Here is a 24,116-nt window from a genome sequence, read left to right as displayed (position 1 = left end):
ATGCGGTGCCTCGTTGACGACGAGACTCCGCTTTTTTATTCTGAGTAACAGCAATAAGTCCGCTTCGGCAAAGCGAACTTTGAAATCACTTCCCGCGAACACTTTAGCGAACGAGATCTTGGTGTTCCTTGCCTTCAGTCCGAAAAATTATAAGTGGCACGTGTGAAAAATAAAAAAAAACCGTTTGGCTTCATTCGACTTCAGGTGCCCAAACAACCACAACACAGTAGGAAAATGTTTGCCGTATTGACGTTTGCACCTAATTCCGCTTTGTGCCGGTGTTTATTGTTGCTTCGGTTTCAAGCTGCTGTTGTTCGGAAGTGCAAGCGCAGCACATGACCACCAAACGGAAGAGGGTATCCTCTGGAGGTCGTTTCTTTGTTTTGTTTCGGTTTCAAAGAGAGAAGATGATGTATGAAAATGATACTTGTTTTTCGTTATTTCTATCACGCGAAAAAGAGAATTAAAATGCAATGCCGAATGATAACCATCAACAGTAGCATCGAATCATAATTGAAGCTGGTGCACGTAATAATGCATGGATAACTGGAGCCAATGTCAGTGGGGCACATAACATTGGCTGATCACCGGTTCGTTGTCTGATGAGCAGATATTTTCGGCTTCTTGAGTGACGTAAATGGAACCGGCGAGTGAGTGCATATGCTGCTGGTGGAGATGGTGTAGTTTGTTCGAGTAACGACGTGTTTGCTGAATAATTTCTGGTTGTTGCAAAAGTGTATGGAAAAAGTAAAAAGCTATCGACGGTGATTATATGGTGATGTTTTAGTGCTATGCGATCTTGTAGGGGCTAATAATTGTTAAGAAACATGCTTCAAGGCTGTAGGAATAATTTGCACGTCGGTCATAATACTGTGAAACAAAGAAAGGGATTAGATCGATGAGTTGAAGAGTTTTCGTCGATTGGTGGCAGTGTTGTTCGGCATAACGCGGACTAATCGACAACGACATGATTAGTCTTTGATTGTTAATATTGATAATATACAAATTAGTTTAATATTTCATTCTCAAATGAGTTTATTTTGGTCACATTGATGCGAAATTTTGAATTGGTCGTCAAAATGTGAGAAAATTAATTTTTTACAAGTTCTTATCTCATACCTCCTCGTGTGTCTATGATGACATTTGGTCAATAGAATGGCCTCGACTAGGTACTATCGCCTTCGGCGTTAGTAGCAGAATGAGAGGGTGCGGAGTATTTCGGCTTGACGACCTATTGCTGACATGTATTTATATCCTTCGATGTGGTTTTAAATTGGCTTGAATTTATCGAGACTTTTTGTCAATTTGTTTTCATAGAAAACATCTATAGCACTTCTTGCTTTGCGTCGATTTTCATCTCATCCTTAAATATTTCGACTTAGAAAGCAAAATATGTCTTATGAGTAAATGTAACTGTTTGTAAATAATCTTTCTATTCTTATTATTAGTGTTTTGTGTAGCAGCGTCTATAGGAAAAGTATTCATATTGGATCCGAGGACTGAAAATTTGGATACGATTGAAAAAAAAACAACATTGGATGCAAGCCGGATTATTGCTAAGATCGGAAAGTTTCAACATAAATAAAATACACGTCAATGCTAGCCTTTTGCAAGCAATCGAAAGTCTATTATCCGACAATAAAGCTCAAAAGCAATCGTTAGGAGTTTGTCATGATACTGCCAGTTTTTCTTGTTATAAAATCCAGCTTTAAATTTTGTAACTGACATAAATTATGCATCTAGAACTAGAACACTACTGAATATGCCTTCAGCAAGCCGTTCTAGTTTTATTTATTCGACCAGCTCTTCTGTCAAATTTAAAACTGGTCTACGATGCCGTTCTATTCTTTGTATATTTGAAACACGAGTAAAACACTGCTGGGGCTGCCAGTTTTTCTTGTTATAAAATTCAGATTTAAATTTTGTAACTGGCATAAATTTTGCATCTAGAACTAGAACACTACTGAATATGCCCTAATGGTTTTCGTGTATGAGATGACCACTGGAGCTGTTACACTACAATTGCGAGTTGATTTTTCGTACCAATCTGCCTCTGGTAGAAAAAGAACCGACAATCGAACAACTGTCATGTGTCTTCACTGACGACAGTCCGACAGCGTTGGGCTCAGCAGAGAAGCAGCGATGCTAGATTGTCTAATTGTAATTTCCAGTGATTTTTGTTTGATAAAAAATTAATTAAATGTGTCTAAAGCTGAGTTCTTTCTAAGATATTCTGTTTAAATTCTCCAAGGGCCTTCTTCAAATCACTCATTGTGGTATTCTTTGAAAAATTTCTTTGACTCTTGAAAGAAAACGAAAAAATTTGTTTGTTCATCAGCTAGTATAGCCTACAAAATGAATAAGTTCTCAGATTAGATGGCCATCTATACCAGAAATAAATGCGTTTCACTAGTGCAGGTACTTTCGGAACAGAAATCCGGTAACCGGTATAACCGAGACCGGTTCGTATGGTTATCAACTAACATGACCTACAAAATCGTTTCCTCAAAGAAGGCCAAATCGAATTTCCTGAACAAAAATTCAAATTAAAAGACTTACAAAATTACTAAATTAAATAAATTAAAAAGTTTGGTATGCTTAAAACTAAAACCGTTTGGAGTTCGCATTGGTTCTCAATGTAGTTTATTCAAAATCATTATTTTAGAGTTATTTACAAATCCATGTAAATTACTTGTTTCTAATTAGGTAATATACCGTAATTATTCTACTTTGCAAATATATAGGAAACTCGACTCGACCATCCTTAATATGCAAACTCTCAAACCCGAACCCGACCCGGGTATACCTCTGTATAGATAAAAAATGACGTGTTCACATGCTTAGAGCCTGATTTGAAGCGTAACTCCGAAAAAAATCGAATCCAACAGCGGACAGAAAATCAATCACAGTAAGCAAGGCCGATTTTCATTGTTTTAAAATATTTTCAGTCGAGTAGCAACTATGGCAGAGAAAAACGAAATAACGACGGAAACTGCGAAGATTCCAAAGAAACTGGATCCGGCTAAACAGTCCAGCATAGTGACAACCTCCGGAAAACGGTTTCAAAGGTATCAGCATCGAAAGTGTCCTAGTTCATCACTCCATTCAAGTGGAAAAACAGTGGAAACTCCAGAGAAACGAGAGCGACGATTGAAGCGGCAGAAGGAATACTACCAACGCCTTAAGCTGGAGAAACGGATGATCGAAAATAATCCTGCTATTTTAGAACTGGTTCGGGAACGGAGACTGCAGTATGAGCTACAGCAGCGGTCCAAAAACCGAAAAAGTCAAAAGAAAACACAAAAAGTAAAATAAGATGTTTTGATTGAGTTTAAATAGAACTAATGAAATTCTTTCAATTCTGTTGTTTGTATTTCAAGCACAAATTTTAATCCTTTTTCGCTGTACGGTTTGATGGATGGATGGAATTTCAAATATCCTCAGACAGGGTTGCAAAAGTCTGTACATCCGAAAAAAAATCTGCAGTCAGCAAGTTTGTCTTACTGGCAGCAATATCGCTATAAACTGAAATAGCGAGCAAAAAAGTGCAAAAAAACTCGATTTTCAAAAGTGTGCGAAAGTCTGCAGAACAAAAAATGTCTATATATACTATATACGAAATCTGCAGATTAACAGACAAATCTGCAGATCTGGCATCTCTGGTCTCAAGATTTTCAATGATTTCAACTAAATGGGACATGTTGGTCGGTCGGCGATAAAAGGAGAACTCGGCACAATACTTAAATAAATCATCGTACTGCCAATAACGTGAGACTTTCAACCTAATTGAAAGTACGTTTTGAAATTCTCTAAATAAGTCCCTTAGAACTGCGTGTCAATCGCATTTCAGCGCACATATCAATGCTGTTGAGGTACTAATCAGACAATTATTCCTTATTAAGTACAATTCAGACGATCCATCATCTCCCGTCACCATCTCCGGAATGTCTAGATGTACATCTCCTTCGAATTGGACTTTCCGAGACAAATCATTGTGCTTGGTTATCGCGATATTGATCATGTCGAAGGTTATCGCGATATTGATCATGTCGTTTGGCCATGCGTGGAGTATCGTGATATCAGATCTCAACTACCAAATTCCTTGCTCACTCAAGGTAGACTACCCAATGTCCCAGTTCGCGACATTCTTGCTTGTCGTGACCTTCCTCACATAAAACTTCTTTATCATTTCCTTAAGTCCATTTGAGTTCCAATTTAAATTTTATTTTATGTTAGACTCCTTTCTCTTTCATGAGTTCAGCCAATAGCCAGCTATAAAAGTGATGAACTGATACAAACAAACCTAAATATTTATAAGATCATGTACAAAATAAATGTATTTTATTTGATGTAATTTACAATAGCAAATCGTTTGATAAGAACAGTGTTTAGATTAACTAATGAATATCAACATACTAATATGATATTCGAAATGCATTAGGTTTAAAGTACTATGTATTGTGGATGCCATGGCGAAAAAACTCATGTAGGGTAAGGGCTCCCTATTTCATCTCATTTGTAAGGACGTCGCCTTCAAACCTCGATTTAGCCACTAAAATCACTATAACTATTTCATATTACTGCTTCATTCGCCTTGCTCCACATTGAGATTTGATTCACATTTCTTGGAAATTAAAATAATGTTCATAAAACAGCAAAAAACACTTATGAAATGTTCACTACTCTGCTCCTAATTTCATCTCAATGGATTTTTATCCATCCTATCGTTGATCCTTTATTCATCCTATAAATTAGCAATGGCGACAGCAATCAAAACGAAATATTCCACTATTACACTCTCAGGTTCAAAATGTCAGAATTCTTCTTAAAAACGGCCTAATGCCAACTATGAGACAATATACGATATTTTTAGAACCAGTTTGAAATCATTTCAACGTTTAAAAATTTTTCAGTCGTTTCCGTTACCTTTCGCTTCAAATTTAAAATTTTACTGAAAAGTTAAATAGGTGAACTTTAAATAAAAACAAAATTGTGATTGTTACTATTTATTCATTAGCCCTTCTTAAAACAAAGTGTAGAGCCAGAGATGCCATTTATATAGATTTATATGTATTGTATAGATTTTAGCGTTCGCATACTGGTTTAAATCAAAGTACCGATTTCGTAAAGATTTCCTAAATTTAGTACAGATTTGTACAGGTTCATAGAAAGAAAGAAGTAAAAAATTAGACTTTTCTCTCTGAGTATCTATTAGTATTTGATTGCGGTGATTCTTTAAAAGTTTAATAATCAACGGACAAATCACATGTTAAAGTGGAAATCTTTTATGTAGATAATTGATTATGAACACTGACAAACAAACAAATTTGGAACCAATTTGAACTATTTGAAGCCAGATATTTTCATAGAATATGTATTACGTTGCATAGAAAGTCTATATCTGGTCTATCTGTTTTCATTAATAAAATGATGTTAACAGATTTTATATGTGAAAACAGATTTAACATCATTTTATTAGTGAAAACAGATAGACCAGATATAGAGTTTCTATGCAACGTAATACATATTTTCTATGAAAATATCTGGCATCTCTGTGCACAGCCGATGAAACACACACACTTCACAGCGTTATGTTGACGTATAGCGGAATGAAACCAGTGCTACTAGATTTGCCACAATGGTTATTTCATTAGTATTTAACATGCTCTTCCTGGTAATATTCGAAGCCAAAACAGTTTTATTGAAATATTAATATCAATAATATAATTAAACTAATGTCACGGATACCAAAAAACATACTTTTTGATGAGATTTTGAAGAAGAAAAACAATTTTTGTTTTGTAACATTATGAGATAACTTAACAACTTTGCGAAACCAAATAAGATGAAAACAAAGCGCAATCAAGTGAACTAAGTGAAAAACTTTCATCTCATATTTTTAAAGACTTTTATTGTTTGTCGGGTAGTTTTTGAAGTATCGAATCGTTAATTAAACAAGTAGCAAGTGAACATTACTAATTATGAAATCATCCAGCATTCAATGGTAGTGTAATTGTGCGAAAAAGTGATCATGTTTTGAGACGAATCGATTAGTAGATAATCAGAAACATGACGAACTGTAAATCTTGAGACGAAAATGTGTCCTAAATTGAAAAGTGAGTTTATTTGAAATGAAAAAAAAAGATAACCGAAGAACTTAAAACCATTTCTTTCAATAGGAAAGTGTGACAATAGCTTTTATAATCATTTTAAAACATTTCACAGTTTGGTTCAGGTAGGTTTTAAAATATTATTCATGTTCAAAGTCATGAGGTGAAGGGATGAGATGGAAATAGGAGCACAGATGAAGTAGGGAGCCGTTACCCTATATTGCCTATGAAATAAACGTATTTATGAAAAAAATTACCGGAACGTCAGCATTCCCACGTATTGGACGTTACAACTTTCTGTGCCGGTGACTTTGTGTGAATGTTTCCAAAAGAATTGCATGCAACCGTGGACAGGACCAAATAACTAATCAAATATTCGACTTTGACATTGTTACTGTAAGGTGAAATAAAAGTGTTGTCAGGAACACCGGCAATACATTTTTTTTCATTAGGATTTTTTATTTCGGCTCATATGCGCTTAAGCCGGACGTGGCCGTTTTACATGATTGAAAAAAAAAATGTTTCTTATGGCTGGATCTAGTTGTCATCCTTTTCACTGGAGGAGAGGCGTTTTCTTTGCTATCCAGCAATTTAATGGGAAGCAGAGGTTTATTTGTCCTGGGTTGGCGGCTCAATGCATAGGGCACTTGTCTTATAAACCAGTTGTCGTATGTTCGAGCCCCGACCTGGAAGGATTCGTAGTGTCAGTAGAATCGTAGCACCAGCGATGCAATGCTTTGTTTTCAATGTGAGAGAAGCTTTGTTAGATTACTGTTTTCTATTTTCTGTGAATTAGGTGAATATGAAGTGCAAAGCATTGTTTTGCAGCCATTACCGCACGAGAAATGCAGAACTGTAGTATCTATTTTTCCTTCTGTTCTGGAAACAACGGCCAGGAACAACACGCGGAATACGAACATTTCAACGCTTGACTTGTCCAAAAACACGATTTTCGTATAGTTTGGTCCAGAGATCCAAGAATCGATGTTGGAGATATCAATTTGGACAGAACGCCAGCAGAGCGTTGCCAGAACGCTTGGTCAAAAATCCTACATGTCACTGAAGACCGGTGATGAATTACTTGCTGCTAAATACCGAAAAGGTTAAAATCGGGTATAAATAAACGACATTAATAATAATAAATACCGATGTTAAATCACTGGCCCTTATTACCGTTCTCACTTCCACTTTCACATTCACTTCACTTACACGTCACTTCACTTGATTTTACCTATTACCAGTATCACGCATAGTGAAGTGATCGCTGTGGTGGAAAAAAACTAATTTTTTCAACAAAATTTTGATGGCGTGATGTTCATAATGACATCTAGTTCATCCAAGTAATTACTTTTGTCTCTGAAGCGACTTCCGTAATAAGGACCTAAATTCACTTCTTTTAATTTCCACCGTGAAGTGATACCCATAATAAGGGTCACAGTCACTTCACTTGGTTTTCACCGTGTAGTGACACCGGTAATAAGAGCCACTATTCTTACTTCTTGTCAAATTCAGCCACCGCTAAACTCAATAGGGTAAAGTGTTATTATACGACCCCCTTAAGAAAACATTGAGATATTTATAAATGTGGGTATTTCATTGCAATACACCTGAGGAACATAATTCTAAACCAGTTCGGTTTCACATCTCATCCAAGTCAGTCGATAAACCAAAACCGCTTCCGTTCGGGACAGAAGAAACCAAGTACAGTATTAAGAAAACATTGAAATATTTCTAAATGTGCTGATATATTTTCATCCAGAACGTAGGTATTTCTTTGCAATACGCCTGAGAAACATAATTTTCAATGGTTTCGGTAGAAGTGATGAGAATTGATTGATACAAACTCATTTTCCAAAACGACCACATTCTCAGTTTTTTCGCTTGCTATATGCCTCACAACAAACCAATGGTATGCCTCAGAACAATGATGCAATATGCTCCTTGAAATGTCGATATAGAAAAAAGGCAGATAAAGAAGATATTCTATGCTTCAGAAATTAATTGCATAATAAATTAATTACAATTACAGGGTGATTTTTTAAGAGCTTGAGAACTTTTTTAAACAATAAAACGCATAAAATTTGCAAAATCTCATCGGTTCTTTATTTTAAACGTTAGATTGGTACATGACATTTACTTTTTGAAGATAATTCCATTTAAATGTTGACCGCGGCTGCGTCTTAGGTGGTCCATTCGGAAAATCCGCTTTTTTATCGACAAATTTTGTTCAGCGATGAGGCTCATTTCTGGTTGAATGGCTACGTAAATAAGCAAAATTGCCGCATTTGGAGTGAAGAGCAACCAGAAGCCGTTCAAGAACTGCCCATGCATCCCGAAAAATGCACTGTTTGGTGTGGTTTGTACGCTGGTGGAATCATTGGACCGTATTTTTTCAAAGATGCTGTTGGACGCAACGTTACAGTGAATGGCGATCGCTATCGTTCGATGCTAACAAACTTTTTGTTGCCAAAAATGGAAGAACTGAACTTGGTTGACATGTGGTTTCAACAAGATGGCGCTACATGCCACACAGCTCGCGATTCTATGGCCATTTTGAGGGAAAACTTCGGAGAACAATTCATCTCAAGAAATGGACCGGTAAGTTGGCCACCAAGATCATGCGATTTGACGCCTTTAGACTATTTTTTGTGGGGCTACGTCAAGTCTAAAGTCTACAGAAATAAGCCAGTAACTATTCCAGCTTTGGAAGACAACATTTCCGAAGAAATTCGGGCTATTCCGGCCGAAATGCTCGAAAAAGTTGCCCAAAATTGGACTTTCCGAATGGACCACCTAAGACGCAGCCGCGGTCAACATTTAAATAAAATTATCTTCAAAAAGTAAATGTCATGTACCAATCTAACGTTTAAAATAAAGAACCGATGAGATTTTGCAAATTTTATGCGTTTTATTGTTTAAAAAAGTTCTCAAGCTCTTAAAAAATCACCCTATAGAAATCAACATTTTTGATCCTCCCAATGCTACAATTTGGTTTAATAACCGTTATAAATCTTCAAAATAATAATTTAATTCGAAGCATACTGTTGAATCGAAGGTAGGACATAATGTCCGTTGAGTGACTGTTATGAGAAAATTCGTATTTCAAAGAAATGGCTTTGGTTCTCTAGACTATTATACTGTAAATAAAGACATTAGTACTGCTTAAAGTAAATAACTAAGGAGCAACTGACCATTAAACGTTTTATACGGTTAAAATGCTTGTTAAGTCGAACCAAAGCCTTACATTGATAAGCTGTCTAATGATATTTTCAGTTTTTTTTTTATATTTTCCAGCAAACGACACTGCCAAACTTGCATAGCAGAAAGATCATACGAAAAGATAGAGTAAGTGATGAAACTTATCTTTAGAAAAGTTTCGAATGCTTAAAAAATTAAGGGAGGCGTTTTGGCCAGTAGGGTCGATTCGTAATACTTTCCTAATTTACAAAGGATCTCAGATGACCGATATTACCTTGTTGTACTGTTGTGTGTTATAACAAATTGAAATGATTATCATATTAAATTTTAATTTATTGGCTTCTAAAAACATATTAAACCGATGATGATAGCTGAGAAAAGATAGAAAAAAAAAAACATTAAAAGGTAGCTGACAGTGATCCCCCATTTTCGTGCACTATTATTCCGAAGATGGTGTATAGTGAAAGGAAACCATCACAGTCACAACGAAGAGCCGGTGTTGATATGATGTTTGACACGATGATTGGACGACGTCGATCTAGGTGCCTAGTCGGCGAGAGAAGATAGTTTGTTTATTTATTAGCGAAAAAACAGCCCTAGAGGAACTAATCGGCCAATTACGTACGTTGGTTACGGCATATGGCATATGCTTGGACCTGCGAGGGTTCCTTGAGGCAAAGGAAATCTTCAATATCAACTACGTCAACGGCAACTGGTTGCGATGGTTTAATTGGAATTTGTCATGCTTCCTGATTTGGCCTGGCTGTCGTTCGTGGCTCGTCGGTGAGATGTGCTGCTGACTTAGCAGGGCATTGCCAATGACAGACGAACGGGCGGCCACGGACAGCGATTTCGTAACCAGTCCGGGAAGATCGTTGCCCTGCAGGTGTTGACTGGGGGCTTTCGGAGGTCGGGTATGTGTGTTACGTTATGAAAGTTTCCGCCATATAATTTGCATGCAAATGCCGAGGTAATGGTTTCGTCGGTATCATGTGATAAAGATTTAGCAAAAAATGAAAACAGTTGACATTGCATAGCTCATGTGAATCTCAAAACTCGAAAAGCTCTCATTAGATTAGAAGATCCTTCATGGTACCGACGAACAATAAACTTTATAGGGGAACGGGTATAGCGTGATGAATAAGTCGATGCCTTTCACGCAGCCCACCTGGGTTCGATTCCCAACCCCGCACATAGGATCAGAAAACTTTTCTGGTCCGAAGAGGTGAATGACAACAATGTTAAAACCTCTATAATGGAAACAAAAAAAAACTTTACAATGCACCATATTTGCGAGTAAAATGAATGGTTTTCACTTTCTTTGAACTGGAACTCGTGCTAAACATGTAAACATATGCAAAATAATCGAGACACACAAGTAAATGAGAACCCAATGCAGATATTCTCTCCGGTTGACACGAGTTTGACAAAATTGTCGCCTCATTAGTATCTAACTAAGAGACAGCGGAAAAAAAGGATGAAAATAAAATAATGATAACAGAAATTTTTCGAAATTTCTAGGGGCCCTTAGAAAATCTTGCACGAGGGCCTCCGAGACTATTACTACTGTTCTGGCTGTAATTACTCGTCTTATATGTTTCATTCAATAAACCGTTTTATGAAAATCATGACAAAAATGCTAACGAGGGAGGAATAATTTTGGATCAGAAAACATTAATAAATGAACATATTCTATTATGTTAGCCTCGAAGCCAACTGTTAAAATTTACTTTGAAGAGGATTTTTCGAATAGCCGTCATGTATCCTGAATGTATCATAACGGGAGGGAAATAATTGGAACCACGAGTTATATTCCTTTTAGTTTTGAAATATCGTATTAGGAAATTCGTCATTTATTTTTAAAACTACTTATTAGAATATTGTTTGAACCAAACGATGAACTGCTATAAATTATAAAATAAGCTGTTATTTTTATACATTTTGTTGCATCAGCATCATGCATCATGTATCAGTGCATCATTTCTATTCAAATTTAGCTATTGGTTGAACTAATGAACGCGGTTGGAATTAGAAATAAGTCTTAAAAGGGTCCCTTAATAAAATGAAACTCCGCTTGTCTTTATGAAATGATGAATAAGTTTCATTTAAGGAAGATCACGACAAGCAAGAATGTCTTGAACTGGATAGTTTACTAGGGTATGCGAAGAATTTTTTAGTTGAGATCTGACATTACGATACTCCACGCATGTCCAAACGACTTGATCAATATCGCGGTAACCTTCGCCATAAGCCCAATGTTTATTCTCAGAGAGTCCAATTCGAGGGAGATGTGCGTCTAATGTGTAGTGATTGGACATGAGTCTGGACATCACACGAATGAAATCCCTACTCACATCCAACCCCCCGAACCATGCCTTTGTCGATATTTTTAGACTTCACCGAAAAGGTTAAAATTGAGTGCATCGACCGACCTAGAACATCTCTATCACAAAAAGGTTGCCAGTGTTCTTTGGCGAGATGCGCTTTAAAATTCGTAGAAAACAATCGGTCGCTCATAAATTTTACCCTCAATAGCACCACGTTTGGCTAAAATATCGGCTCTTTCATTGCCTGGAATGGAGCAATGATCTGGAACCTAGACTATAGTGATTTTATAATATGAATATGTCGTTCAGGCACTGTTTTATTGTGCTCTAGAAAAATGGTTTATTTTTGCCAACAGCGTTTAAGCGAATGGTTTCAATTACACTCAGACTATCTGTGAAGAGAAAATAAGGGTTTGGATATAATATGACGATTACAATCAAGCTATAATGAACTGCTGCTATCTCTGTTATATAAACAGATGCAGGTTCTTGAAGCCGTAATGAGATTGAAACGTTATTGTTGAACATACCAAGCCCAGTACCCTTTTCAATTCGTGATCCGTCCGTGTAACATATTTTCTCAGAGTCAATATGCCTGAACTTACTTGAAAATATTTTTGGGATTTCCATCGAGCGTGGGTGATCCGGGATTCCGCTCACATAGCGCTGCATGGATGTGTCGAAAAAAAAAGTTGAGTAAGGGACATTTAGGAGGCTGACACGGATAGGAATATATTTTAAAGGGTTGATTTCCTGTGACATATGGTTAAATTATATTGTCATGAATCTTGTTTGAGATTGAAGCTAAACTAGCCTTTCGAAGCTATTAATGCATGCAGCCTAAGGCAATTCGCAAACAACAGTACTGCATACGCTCTAATTTGATAATATGGGAGTTTGCAACGGAATGAAAGCAAACGCATTCCATCACTGAAAGTACGTTGTCTGATACAATTTTATTAGATCTTATAGAGGGGCACCCCACCAAGATCATGTTATTGTTCGAAGAGTTTACTCTTTGTTGGCATTTCGTGATTAAATACCTAAATATGACATCGCCCCCCCCAACGTGCATTTGGAATCAAACCACACCCCAAAAATATTTAAAAGCCAAATGTGGGTAAATTGCAAAATTTAAAAAAAAGTGCGTCATCCTCAATATTGACACTGTAAAACTAATTCTGAGAACAAAGTATGAATTTACACTCTTATATAATAAGTACTCTATTGATCTTGAAACTTTATTTTTTCAGAAATGTTACCGACTATTTCGGTAGTACCACAAGCTGTGGTACCTGGGCCCACGCTGTTTTTATTGTACATCAATGATTCACCGTGTCAGCTGCTGAATTGTAGTATTCATTTGTTTGCTGATGAGCTGAAATTGACATCGAAACATGCACCAATTTTTTGTACATCTTAATAGATGTAATATTCTGTCATCGGCCAAGAAATTACGGCATGCTGGAATTTGAAAAATGTCAAATGTAAGTAACATTTTTTCAAGAGTGCATATTTTTATTCCTTTCAATTGCTAATTCTCATCACAGTACAGTGTTCCACATCAAAACTTGAGTTAGAATATAAATAACATTGAGATGAAGGGAGCCTCTATGGAAACAATGTTCATCTCAATTTTCACTTGAATTTATAATCTGTGTACAATTTTTCGAATCTATTTATTCCAACACGTAGAGTGCACAAGCCGAGTGCATTGAATACATAAATATCCAAAACTATACTAACTAAACATCAGCTAACCGTCTCTGACCTACCACAAGCTTAACCAAAACAAACATTGTGATTTACCCATTACTGTTGTTACATTTAAATTGAAAATCGCTCGCGTTTCGCACTCTAACTAACCATTTAAACTTAAGCCTTGCGGCTGCCAGTAGCTGAAGCCAAACAAATGTACCGGCTTGTAATATCATATCTGCGATACGTCGTTCATACCATCTCTGTTTCTCTTCAGCGACCCCTTCGCGGGAATTGTTTGGTGCTTTTGCACTCACAACATGTGTACTGAACAAACGCGAATTACTTTTGGCACGTTTGTATGTAGCATGAAGCGGTGGAGAAAGAGAGAAACAGAGCTTGATAATTATCGTGCTCTCGGGTTCATAATCGTTTTGGATCGCTCGGAAGTATCTTCTGTTTGGGAGGTGTTCCTTATATTTTTGATATCATGCACGTTACAACATACATGCTGAACAATGCTTGGTTTTTCTGTCTTGCTTTGCTTAATAATTAGTTGAATTCACCTCTGGAGTAGTTTATTTGTGCTTAAATTGTTCATCTCTATGGTGCATGTGTTCGTTGGCTCGGAGATGTGTTCACCTTAAAGTTTAATTCGATTTTAACTTTTATTGTACCTTTGCTCTCATCTTCCGTGGCAGGGAGTAGCTAGCTGGCGTTCAATAGAGGAAATGTTTAATTTCAATGTCGTTTTTCCGCTTTATGTACCAATGAGGAAATTCTAGCTTATTGAATTGTGATTTTTTTGTGTGTGTTAATTACTCTCTTGGCGTTGTAATTTCGTGCACTTTTCAGAAAATTGGGCATTGGCAGCTGAAAAGAGTGCTATTGCTACCTGTTATTCTGATGACAAACTTGCTATACTAAAGGGTAACGTTGCTTTGTTCCATGAAAAAAAAATTTTTAAACTCAGAAAAATTGTTTTCGGTGCTAATCACAGGTAATATTGAGCCATTAGGCCTGAGGACCGCTATCAGTCTAATATTTACGCAGTCAAGTGGTTATAGTGGTGTCTTAGAAACAACTCATACACAAAAGAGAATTTTTGACTCAAATTACAAAGATTCAAAAGTGTCTCATAGATGAGTAGAAAAAAAACAATTCAGAACTCATCATTCAACCGGATTCAAGGAATTTAATCGTTCGGCTTCGACCAGACTTTGCACTCGATATTTGGCATTTTCGGCTAGAGCTAAAATCCTTCCGACATTAGGAATATTTTTCGGTCGAGGCTCAAACATGCGATGCACTTGCAAAATACTATGCATTAAAAATGAAAACATTGTGCATTAGGAGATATGAACTGGCATTTTGTTTATATTAGTTATAATTTAATTCAAAACACAGAATACTGATAGTGGAATACTGATTTATTATTTGTTAACTGAGATCCAAAACAAAAATTCGTCACTTCTAGGCACTAGTTATTGGAATAGACATAACTATAGTGAAAAGGCTCATCAGTGAGATATATGTTAGTAAAAATAATGTCAGTGATCTGTTTTAACTACACTGATTTGTGCATTTACATAAATTTTTATGCACATATTTATAGCAAGGAATTGAATGGAAAGCTACTTTGCAGTTCTTCATTTTTCAATATATTTTGAAAGCAAAACTATGCTTGTTTTTTAAATATATAGTCTTGTCCATTGAAAAATCCAATTTAATTTTACATTAATCAACCTGTCAAGTTTAAAATCGGATTTTCGATTCAACTGATGTTTATTTACTATTGCTTTACATGTCGTGTAAATTTTTTTTTCTATGTAGTATGAAAAACAATTCATTTTTATCTTAAAATTTGGCATACGATTTTGCTCTCTTACAGTCGAATATTAGGGATCTGAGAATAACGATCGAGTTCTACTGAGAAGTATTATTTTTGACATCAGAAAACGTAACTACTGAACTGATAGATTTCAACTAAAACAAAGATTTCAAAGACACAGAAAAAGATCTGAATTTTACAGGTGACTGTATAGATTAATATGTATTATCACTTATTTAATAAGCAATGATTCTATGGGCCTCTATGATTCAGTCGATTAACTGTCGTGCTTTGTGATCTAATGTTTCTCGACCCAAATCGCTTTCAAATCACACAATTTTACATGTTCTTGAAAATAAATTTGTGTGAAAGACGACATCCTTGAGTTTCTGATTTGCACCCCTATATAGAAAATAAAGATGTGTTTCATATAAAAAATCATCAAATCATAATCACTAGCGCAGATGATCGCTTGTGATCGTTCCCAATAAAGATCACTACTTATCATCATTGATTTACGTCTAGAATCGTTGATCCCGATGAGGGATGAGTAAAAATTTCTGAAGTGCTCCCCCCCATTTTTCACAAGGTAACCGATTTTTTAATAAATGTTACGAACATGTTCAATTTTACTAAACTTTTTACTTAAATTTTCCAAAAAAATCGACATTAAAGTATCTTCTTCATACGATTTTTGTTTCTGTTAAAAGTTAAAATGATGCATATATTATTGGTTTTCATAATCAGCAAGAAATTTTTTGTGCTCAAATAGGGTTTTTGAAATCTTTGATTTTTTGTGTACGCGCGCTGTATGCAAAGTGCACCGCGTGAGCGAATCGGCATGGTGTGGCATGGTTTGGTAGGGTGCGATGTCGTCGGTGCGACTGAAGCGAACTGCGACAGGTTTGGACAAGTAGGCATAGAAAATGATTTTTTGCCTTGCTCATCTCAACTGTTTTAAATTGTGGTATTTCGATGAATTTTTGCTGTAATATTTAAGAGAATAATTTAAGAAATTAAAACAGGGTTTTCTGTTAGTTATGTACGTACATCAGGAAATTTATTGATCACATATTTTTTTACAAGTTTGACTCTAGATTATTCCATCTTTTCTGGTGGTTTGAACAGAACATTTACAACAAATTCCTCGTTGTCGGAAAAAATCTTATATTCTCGTGTAGTTTTCATAGTCATCACGTTTCTGAATCGATGTTGCTATCCTGAATGAAGACATTCGTTTATCATGCAAAAATCAAAGTTTATATTTTTGAATGAATCTTTTGCTCAATTGATTAGATTATGCGCAGTTGGAATTCAATTGGTATAGATTTGCTGCAATATAACTTTATACGCGTGTCTTTTCACGGTCTCCCTCTTTCCAAAGCAAACTTTTTTCCCATTTATGTGCATTATAAGATGTAAAATCACAAGATTTTTTTTGTGTACTTTACTGAACAAAAAAGTTTCCATATCCAAAATTTTTGACAAAATAGCAAACCAGTCAAACCATGGTCTGGGTAGGAATTAAGTTTAGGTTTTATTTCAAAATTTGCAATATTTTGCCAAATAGCAACATAAGGGTGAAAATTCCTTACGAAATGAAACAAAAAACTAATATGGAGTGCAAAAACAGGATACCGTTTTTGCAATTCTTTCGTTTGTAAATAAATTATATTAAATTAAATCTTATTTGGCCCACCTTAAAATTTAGTTCGGTCATCGGGGAGTTTCTTAGTTTGATGTTTTAAGTAACTATGAAATCCTTCACGGTAGCATCAACTAATCAGTACATCAGAGGCTTAAAAATAAGTTCTTTGAACCATACCAAGAATCTATAAATATCCAAGAATCAATTTTTTAATCAATCATTTACTCATTCGCATATTCGTCTACTGAACTATCATCTGCAGTCATTGCAAAGTAATTCTGTAGCATCTTAGGTCAGAGGTCGAGAAACTTTTAACTCAGAAAAGTTAGAAATTATAATTTACCAAATATCAATACTTTTCAATAGCAATCCAAAACTTAACCGAAAAAAGTTTAATACTCTGTTATATATTTGGAAGATGCTGCATGTTAAAAAATAACTTGTTAGGCTTTGCCACTGCTTCAATAAAACTAATACATGTTATCTGACTATTCCTTGGGTTGTGTCATAATAGCAAGAAACCGAATTATCAATCCGTTGAAGAAAACTTCATGCAACCATTCTGTCAGAACACTCACGATCTAAAGATACATATTAATCGCACCCTGACATGAACATCAAATTTTTTAACAACTTAAAGATCATATTGTGCCTTTTTTAATCGCACGTGGATCTTTCTCATAATAATCATTAAAGTAGCTTGATGTTATCTAGGTTGCATCACCCCTCACTAGAGAGATAGATCACTCGGTCTTCTTTGATGCGGTGAATACTACGTGCTCAAAACTAATCTATAGTCACTTACACAGCACTGCCTCATCGCTCTTCTTTGGTGGTGGATTTGGAGCGATTATCTCCAAGTAAGCAATTTTCCAGTGCAGACTGCGATGTTGACACACTACCGCAAGATTGTTGTGCACATAAAAAATTTGGGGAAGCACCCCTCAGCAATTTCCTAGCATAGATTCGTGTCAGAATGTCGGCTCAGTAAAAGGATTCCTATTTGCTGAAATCAATCACTTCCACTTCACATTAAATAATTCACTTAGATATTCGTTCTGTTTTGCTCAGATCTTCACTGTTTTCCTCACAAGGAAAAGAACTTCAATTTCACTTGTTCTACTTTTTAGAAATCAGGAAGATTTGAATGGAATCTTCACGTGACCACAACAGACCGATTTTTTCTAACGCATTCAAAACAAATTGTGACCATTCAAACCGATACTGAGACGCGTCCGTTCACTGCTGCAACCGATTCGATACTGAATTTAAAAGAAAGAAATGTTTACTATAATATCCATCCGCGCTGGCCAGAAGAAGCGTGGCCGGTTGGTTAAACTCGGCTGCCAAACAAAATCGCGCGCTCTTTCTCTCGCGCGAATTCGCGGTAGCTTTTGGTAACTCCACGGGCCGAAGCGTAGGGTTGTGTGTAGGTAGTGTGGTGTGTACAGACTACAAAGCTCTCACTAACTGACATCCTCTGCGGAAGGTGAAGAAATTGCGACACGGAAAAGTGTAAGACTCAAGCCGTTGGTTGGGTTCGTAGCGAGAGTGGCTAATACTGGCTGAGATGCAGTTGTTTTTGCACGCGATGTAGATATTATGTTGCGGACTTTGGGGATGCTCGGTTTTTCATGCATGAAGATGAAGTAAAAATAAATGTGTTTAGTTCTTCATGTCATAAGATTTGTACTGTCAGCAGCACAGGATTTGTACTGTCAGCAGCATATTCTAAGATCCGGCTGACTGTTAAAAATAAAACAGAACGTCAAGTTTTACAACGAAGCATAATGTTTAGCTTTGATACTTTTTGATGATACTTTGTTTGATGTTTGATGACGATAATCTTTGCACAGCTCTATCTCAAAAACCTAACCTGAAACATTTTTTTTGTAAATTAAAAATCATTTTGTGGTTATCAATATCAAATTTCATATAACAAAATATTCATATGGTCAAACGCAATAAAGATCAAAATTGTCATTCTTATTTACATTTCTATTCGCAATCAACTGAACGTTTTTTGCAGGTTTTCTTTTACACAACACATTACAGTTATAAAATAAGATATCGTTAATTTTATAATATTGAGCTTCTTACGTTTATTTTTAAATGTTAATTTTTGTATAGTCTGACTTGACAATCCCCAGTTGTCTTACATAAACATATCAGATGTTTTTTTTCGAGTATGCACGCTAGAATATTTTTTTGTTGTCCGATGTCCCCAATGCACAGTGAAGAAAAATTAATCAAAGCGCGACGTTAAGAAGTTAAGTATTTTTACGTATTCCCCGCGTAAAAAAATAACTTTGGCGTTTGTTGTTGTGGTACATTCATTTATTACTGTTGATAAATGTTTCTTTTTACTGACCTATCGTTAGAACTGTTATCTTCGATAGTTTGACTGTTGAAAACTCGTTGAAATCTATAATAATTACTGAGTAAAACTAATTGTGTGAGGACACAGAATACAGAGTAACATGATTCGTTTCATTTAATCTGTTTGGGATCTACTTCAAGGGTTTTCTACGTAATATTAATCGACTTTGGTCAACAGCTAACAGCTTAACTAATGATATGAATTAAGAAACAAATAGGAGTAAAATGGTATGAGGGGCCGTTCATAAACCACGTAGATCAAAATATGAAGCTTATTTACACCGAAGATGTAATATTTCTATTTAGAAGTGACAGTAGTACAGTTCGAATTCTCAGTCAACCGATTTGAAACCAACCGAGTTCCTAGTAGTGCAACGGAACGCGATATCAATTATTTTATAAGAACAATCTACGAAAATTGAAAACAGATTGGCACCAATTTCTAACGAAATGTTGGCTCATACCTTTTTTCCTTAATCTCGAAGCAGCCGGTTACCGAGAGAAATATGTATATATTAATTGACGACTAATATGTCCTAAGCTGTAGTGCTATTATAATGATATAAGAAATCGATAGCTAGTATAATTAAATTTATATTTGATTATCTATTTATTTTCGAATGAACTGATTCTTACGAACAACTATCGCTCTAGTTTAGTGGCCCTCGGTTTATCTCACAGTGAAATTTTTAGTTCTACAGTTACTCTTATCCCAAAAATTCCAATACAAATTTTGCACTTGTTTTGTTCTAATCTTCTACCTCATACCTGGCTATCACAGTAAAAGCCATTCACAGCCATTCGAAGGATCCGAGTATTTAAGTAGCCTAATTAGTAAGAATTATATATGTGCTAGATCATTAAAACTACGCACATTGTACTAGTGGACAACATGCAGACGGCTAAGAGATTGCATTAGAAAACTAAATTCATAACTGAATTGAAGTTAGTAATAGAGGCGCATGAAATATAGAAAACTGCAAATAATAACTAAGCGGAACACTTCCAATGAAAGCACCGCTCACGAATTAAACCATGAGAAATAAGCGATGAGAAAAGCATCTGAATTGAGCTCACTACTACCAATAGTGTAGGAGAACGAGAAAAAAAGCATGAGAGTAAAAAAAAATTATTTCTAGAGTAGACTATTCTTAAAAGCTCGAAAGAATAGATTAAACGTTAACGTGAAAAATTAGGAGTAATTAAAAACACTTTGTTGAACCAAATGACAGTTAAGTAAAAAAGTATTGTATGTGCTGAAAGTAGGAAGAAAGGTAGTCCTGTAATTCTAGGCTAGTAAGCAGGAACCCAGTGGATCTACTCTTGGTTATTGGCTAATTTATTTTTTGACGCTGGATTTCATATGACCCTTATGTTGGTACTGTCTAGAGAGAAATAATAGGTACTATCTTTCTTTTTTTGGACCCCAGCCCCTACGATTGAAAAATAAATAAAACAATAAATAAAACTGTAAAACTTTAACCACACACTTAAAAAAATCCTGTGATTTTACATCTTATTAGATGCACGTAAATGGAGCGTCGCAGCTCACGCAAACTCCATGACATGAAATTCATTGAAATAAAAAAAATAGAATACTGATTAACAACCTGCGAGTTGAACCAAGAATCATTGGATCGCAAGTACGTCTGTTAATCGACTGAGCCACAGAAGCATGCATCTGCTTGGCTGGTAAAAGGTGCATTTAAATTTATACAGTCGCACCTGCTATCAGAACGCAAGTTACAGTCGAAACCAGTAAAATTCAAGCTCATCTAACATTAGGTCATTACAAATAAAATTTTCCGTCAATTGACAAATTAGGTCTTCATGAATTACATCGTATGACGGATTAAGTCACCTGTAAAATACAAATTTTTTGGAAGTGGTGAGTATTTCGTGAAAGCTTTGAAATTGTGTTACTAATGAATATAACCGGTCAGTTGTGTTAACCTTTCGTGAATATCGTCAAAAATATCGTGACAGTACTGAGCGCAAAAACTAGACAATACGTTGTTTAATCTTTTTTGAGCACTATAGTCAATAGCAGATCGAAAACAATAGCCCGTATCCTGACGACGTTGTTCAAATGAAATGTTTCGCTTGGTATTTTCGCCGTTCATTTTCATAACTGGAGAGACAATCAAAAGTGATTTTTCTACAAGATGAGACAACATACTGTTTGTGCTGAAAGTTAATTTGTTACATTGTTTATTTTGTCACGTTCTATACTTAAAAAATGAGATACTATGATTCTCAAACGTCTTTATCGGATAAACGATGGGGAAGAAAATGCTTTTTCTTCGAAAGGTAATTCAAGTGAAGAATTTTATGAGAAAAAGATGTAAAATTTGTGCTTCCACAATACTAGACATTTATCTTTTTTCGTGTCTGTCGTTAGTTACGTAGTGTTACGTGATGAATTTTTTTTCTGGCTGGGTGGACTGATTGTAGCAGTAAATTGTTTTTCGAATAACAAAAAATTATGAGACAATGTAGACTTTGAACAAAGTGCAAAACTATCTGTAATCAGATTTGTTGAGGTTTATACTATGCATAGAGCAATTAAGGCCAACCCTTATTGAAGAAATTGTTTTGGGGCGAAACAGGATAGAGTAATTTGCGGTTGATTTGAAATCATTCACATATCTGGAATGCTTTTTAATAAGACGCACTCATTTTTTTTTACTTTTTCCAGTTTCAGTTTTGAAATAAAATCATTAAACTGGAGAAGCAAAACGGACATGGTAGTGGAATTTGCGGTTTTTCTAATTTTCTTTGGAAATATTTTCTTGGATTTGTACAACATTATTGAATAAAGGGGCGTTTTAATCCTCCTTTCCTCACTTTCCAATAATTGTTCTAAGTACCCTTGTTAATAAATTATTCACGATCAATGTTATGTAAAATAAGCCTCTTAATATATCTAAATTAATATTAATTAATTTTTTTCCGATAAAAATTACTATTGTTTTTCAGCTAAATAAAACTGCATTTCTCTTCTTCCGTGATTAGGATTTCATGTACGCTTCCTATAAATAAAGGGTGATTTTTTAAGAGCTTGAGAACTTTTTTAAACAATAAAACGCATAAAATTTGCAAAATCTCATCGGTTCTTTATTTTAAACGTTAGATTGGTACATGACATTTACTTTTTGAAGATAATTTCATTTAAATGTTGACCGCGGCTGCGTCTTAGGTGGTCCATTCGGAAAATCCGCTTTTTTATCGACAAATTTTGTTCAGCGATGAGGCTCATTTCTGGTTGAATGGCTACGTAAATAAGCAAAATTGCCGCATTTGGAGTGAAGAGCAACCAGAAGCCGTTCAAGAACTGCCCATGCATCCCGAAAAATGCACTGTTTGGTGTGGTTTGTACGCTGGTGGAATCATTGGACCGTATTTTTTCAAAGATGCTGTTGGACGCAACGTTACAGTGAATGGCGATCGCTATCGTTCGATGCTAACAAACTTTTTGTTGCCAAAAATGGAAGAACTGAACTTGGTTGACATGTGGTTTCAACAAGATGGCGCTACATGCCACACAGCTCGCGATTCTATGGCCATTTTGAGGGAAAACTTCGGAGAACAATTCATCTCAAGAAATGGACCGGTAAGTTGGCCACCAAGATCATGCGATTTGACGCCTTTAGACTATTTTTTGTGGGGCTACGTCAAGTCTAAAGTCTACAGAAATAAGCCAGTAACTATTCCAGCTTTGGAAGACAACATTTCCGAAGAAATTCGGGCTATTCCGGCCGAAATGCTCGAAAAAGTTGCCCAAAATTGGACTTTCCGAATGGACCACCTAAGACGCAGCCGCGGTCAACATTTAAATGAAATTATCTTCAAAAAGTAAATGTCATGTACCAATCTAACGTTTAAAATAAAGAACCGATGAGATTTTGCAAATTTTATGCGTTTTATTGTTTAAAAAAGTTCTCAAGCTCTTAAAAAATCACCCTTTATTATGAGTTCTCAAGTGACGATCCGTATGACAAATCTAATGAACACTGAAGTTATCTCTAAACAAATTTCGTCGACTTTTCGCTTAACTTGTGTATGATATTTTTATCAACCTCAAAATGGCTATAAAGATTAAAAATCTCATTCGACATCATGCAGTTTTTAAGTGCATCTTCATTGAAAGCTATAAGTTTTCAAATGCATTTTATGAAATATCATCTGCGACGCATTCAATATACATAATGGAATGAAATAAGTTCGATCTGGTTTTCATATAAATTGTATGTGATATTCCTTGATGGTGATGATGATGGTTACGGTGACTCAGACTTCGCGCACATTTTTGATTAAGATTATGAGTTTCCATATGAATTCTGTGAATTATACAATCCATACGTTTAATAAATATAAATATAAATATAAATAAGATTTTTATTTCAGTGTAATTGTAGTTAATCTTTTCTAATAAGTCGAAATGCTCTTTCGATTGTAACACCTCCTAATGATTTATTTTGGAAATAAAACATTCACAGAATTATTCATTGAAGTGTTACAGAGTTTTGGAACTAATGTTTTACAAAATAATCGATAACATGTCAAAGTGAAACATCGCAAACCGTATGAATTTTGAAGTGTGAAACGAAGCTCAAAACCGTTGACCGTATTTCACTTTGCATCGGCGGCTAAAGCATCTTTTTGACCAGCGGCGGCGGCGAATTGGTGAGACGCCACTTCCTGAAAATATCGGCGGCGGTGGCGGCGCGATTCGGCGTAATCAATTATAAACATATCATTGATTTTAATATTGATTCACACAAGACAATTTTTCTATTTTATTATTATAATTTTGTTTTTTATAAAAGATATTTTTATTCAGGCCTATTTGCGTACAAGCTATACGTGGCCGATTGAGCTGAGTTTTTAGGTGAATTTTATTTTGTATTGGATTTCGTTATCAC

General features: G+C 35.5%; 1 protein-coding gene across 4 annotated transcripts in view; it reads right to left on the bottom strand.

The window, feature by feature from the left end:
• LOC131436684 (uncharacterized) overlaps positions 1–24,116 on the bottom strand; it is a 58,425-nt gene that overhangs the window by 5,478 nt on the left and 28,831 nt on the right. For 2 of the 4 annotated variants that reach the window (XR_009230657.1, XM_058605544.1), the window contains exon 1: positions 17,618–18,076. The exons of the other annotated variants lie outside the window; for them this stretch is intronic. Coding sequence is in view for 1 of the 2 variants with exons in the window: in XM_058605544.1 (XP_058461527.1) it covers positions 17,618–17,632 (15 nt within the window). In the remaining variant the exon portion in view is untranslated. Of the gene's footprint in view, positions 1–17,617; positions 18,077–24,116 lie in introns of those variants that run through there. 4 annotated transcript variants of the gene reach the window in all.

The sequence above is a fragment of the Malaya genurostris genome, chromosome 3 (genome assembly GCF_030247185.1).
Source record: "Malaya genurostris strain Urasoe2022 chromosome 3, Malgen_1.1, whole genome shotgun sequence".
NCBI lineage: Eukaryota > Metazoa > Arthropoda > Insecta > Diptera > Culicidae > Malaya > Malaya genurostris.
Note: the sequence above shows the minus strand (reverse complement) of the source record. Positions and strands in the feature narration are given on the sequence as shown.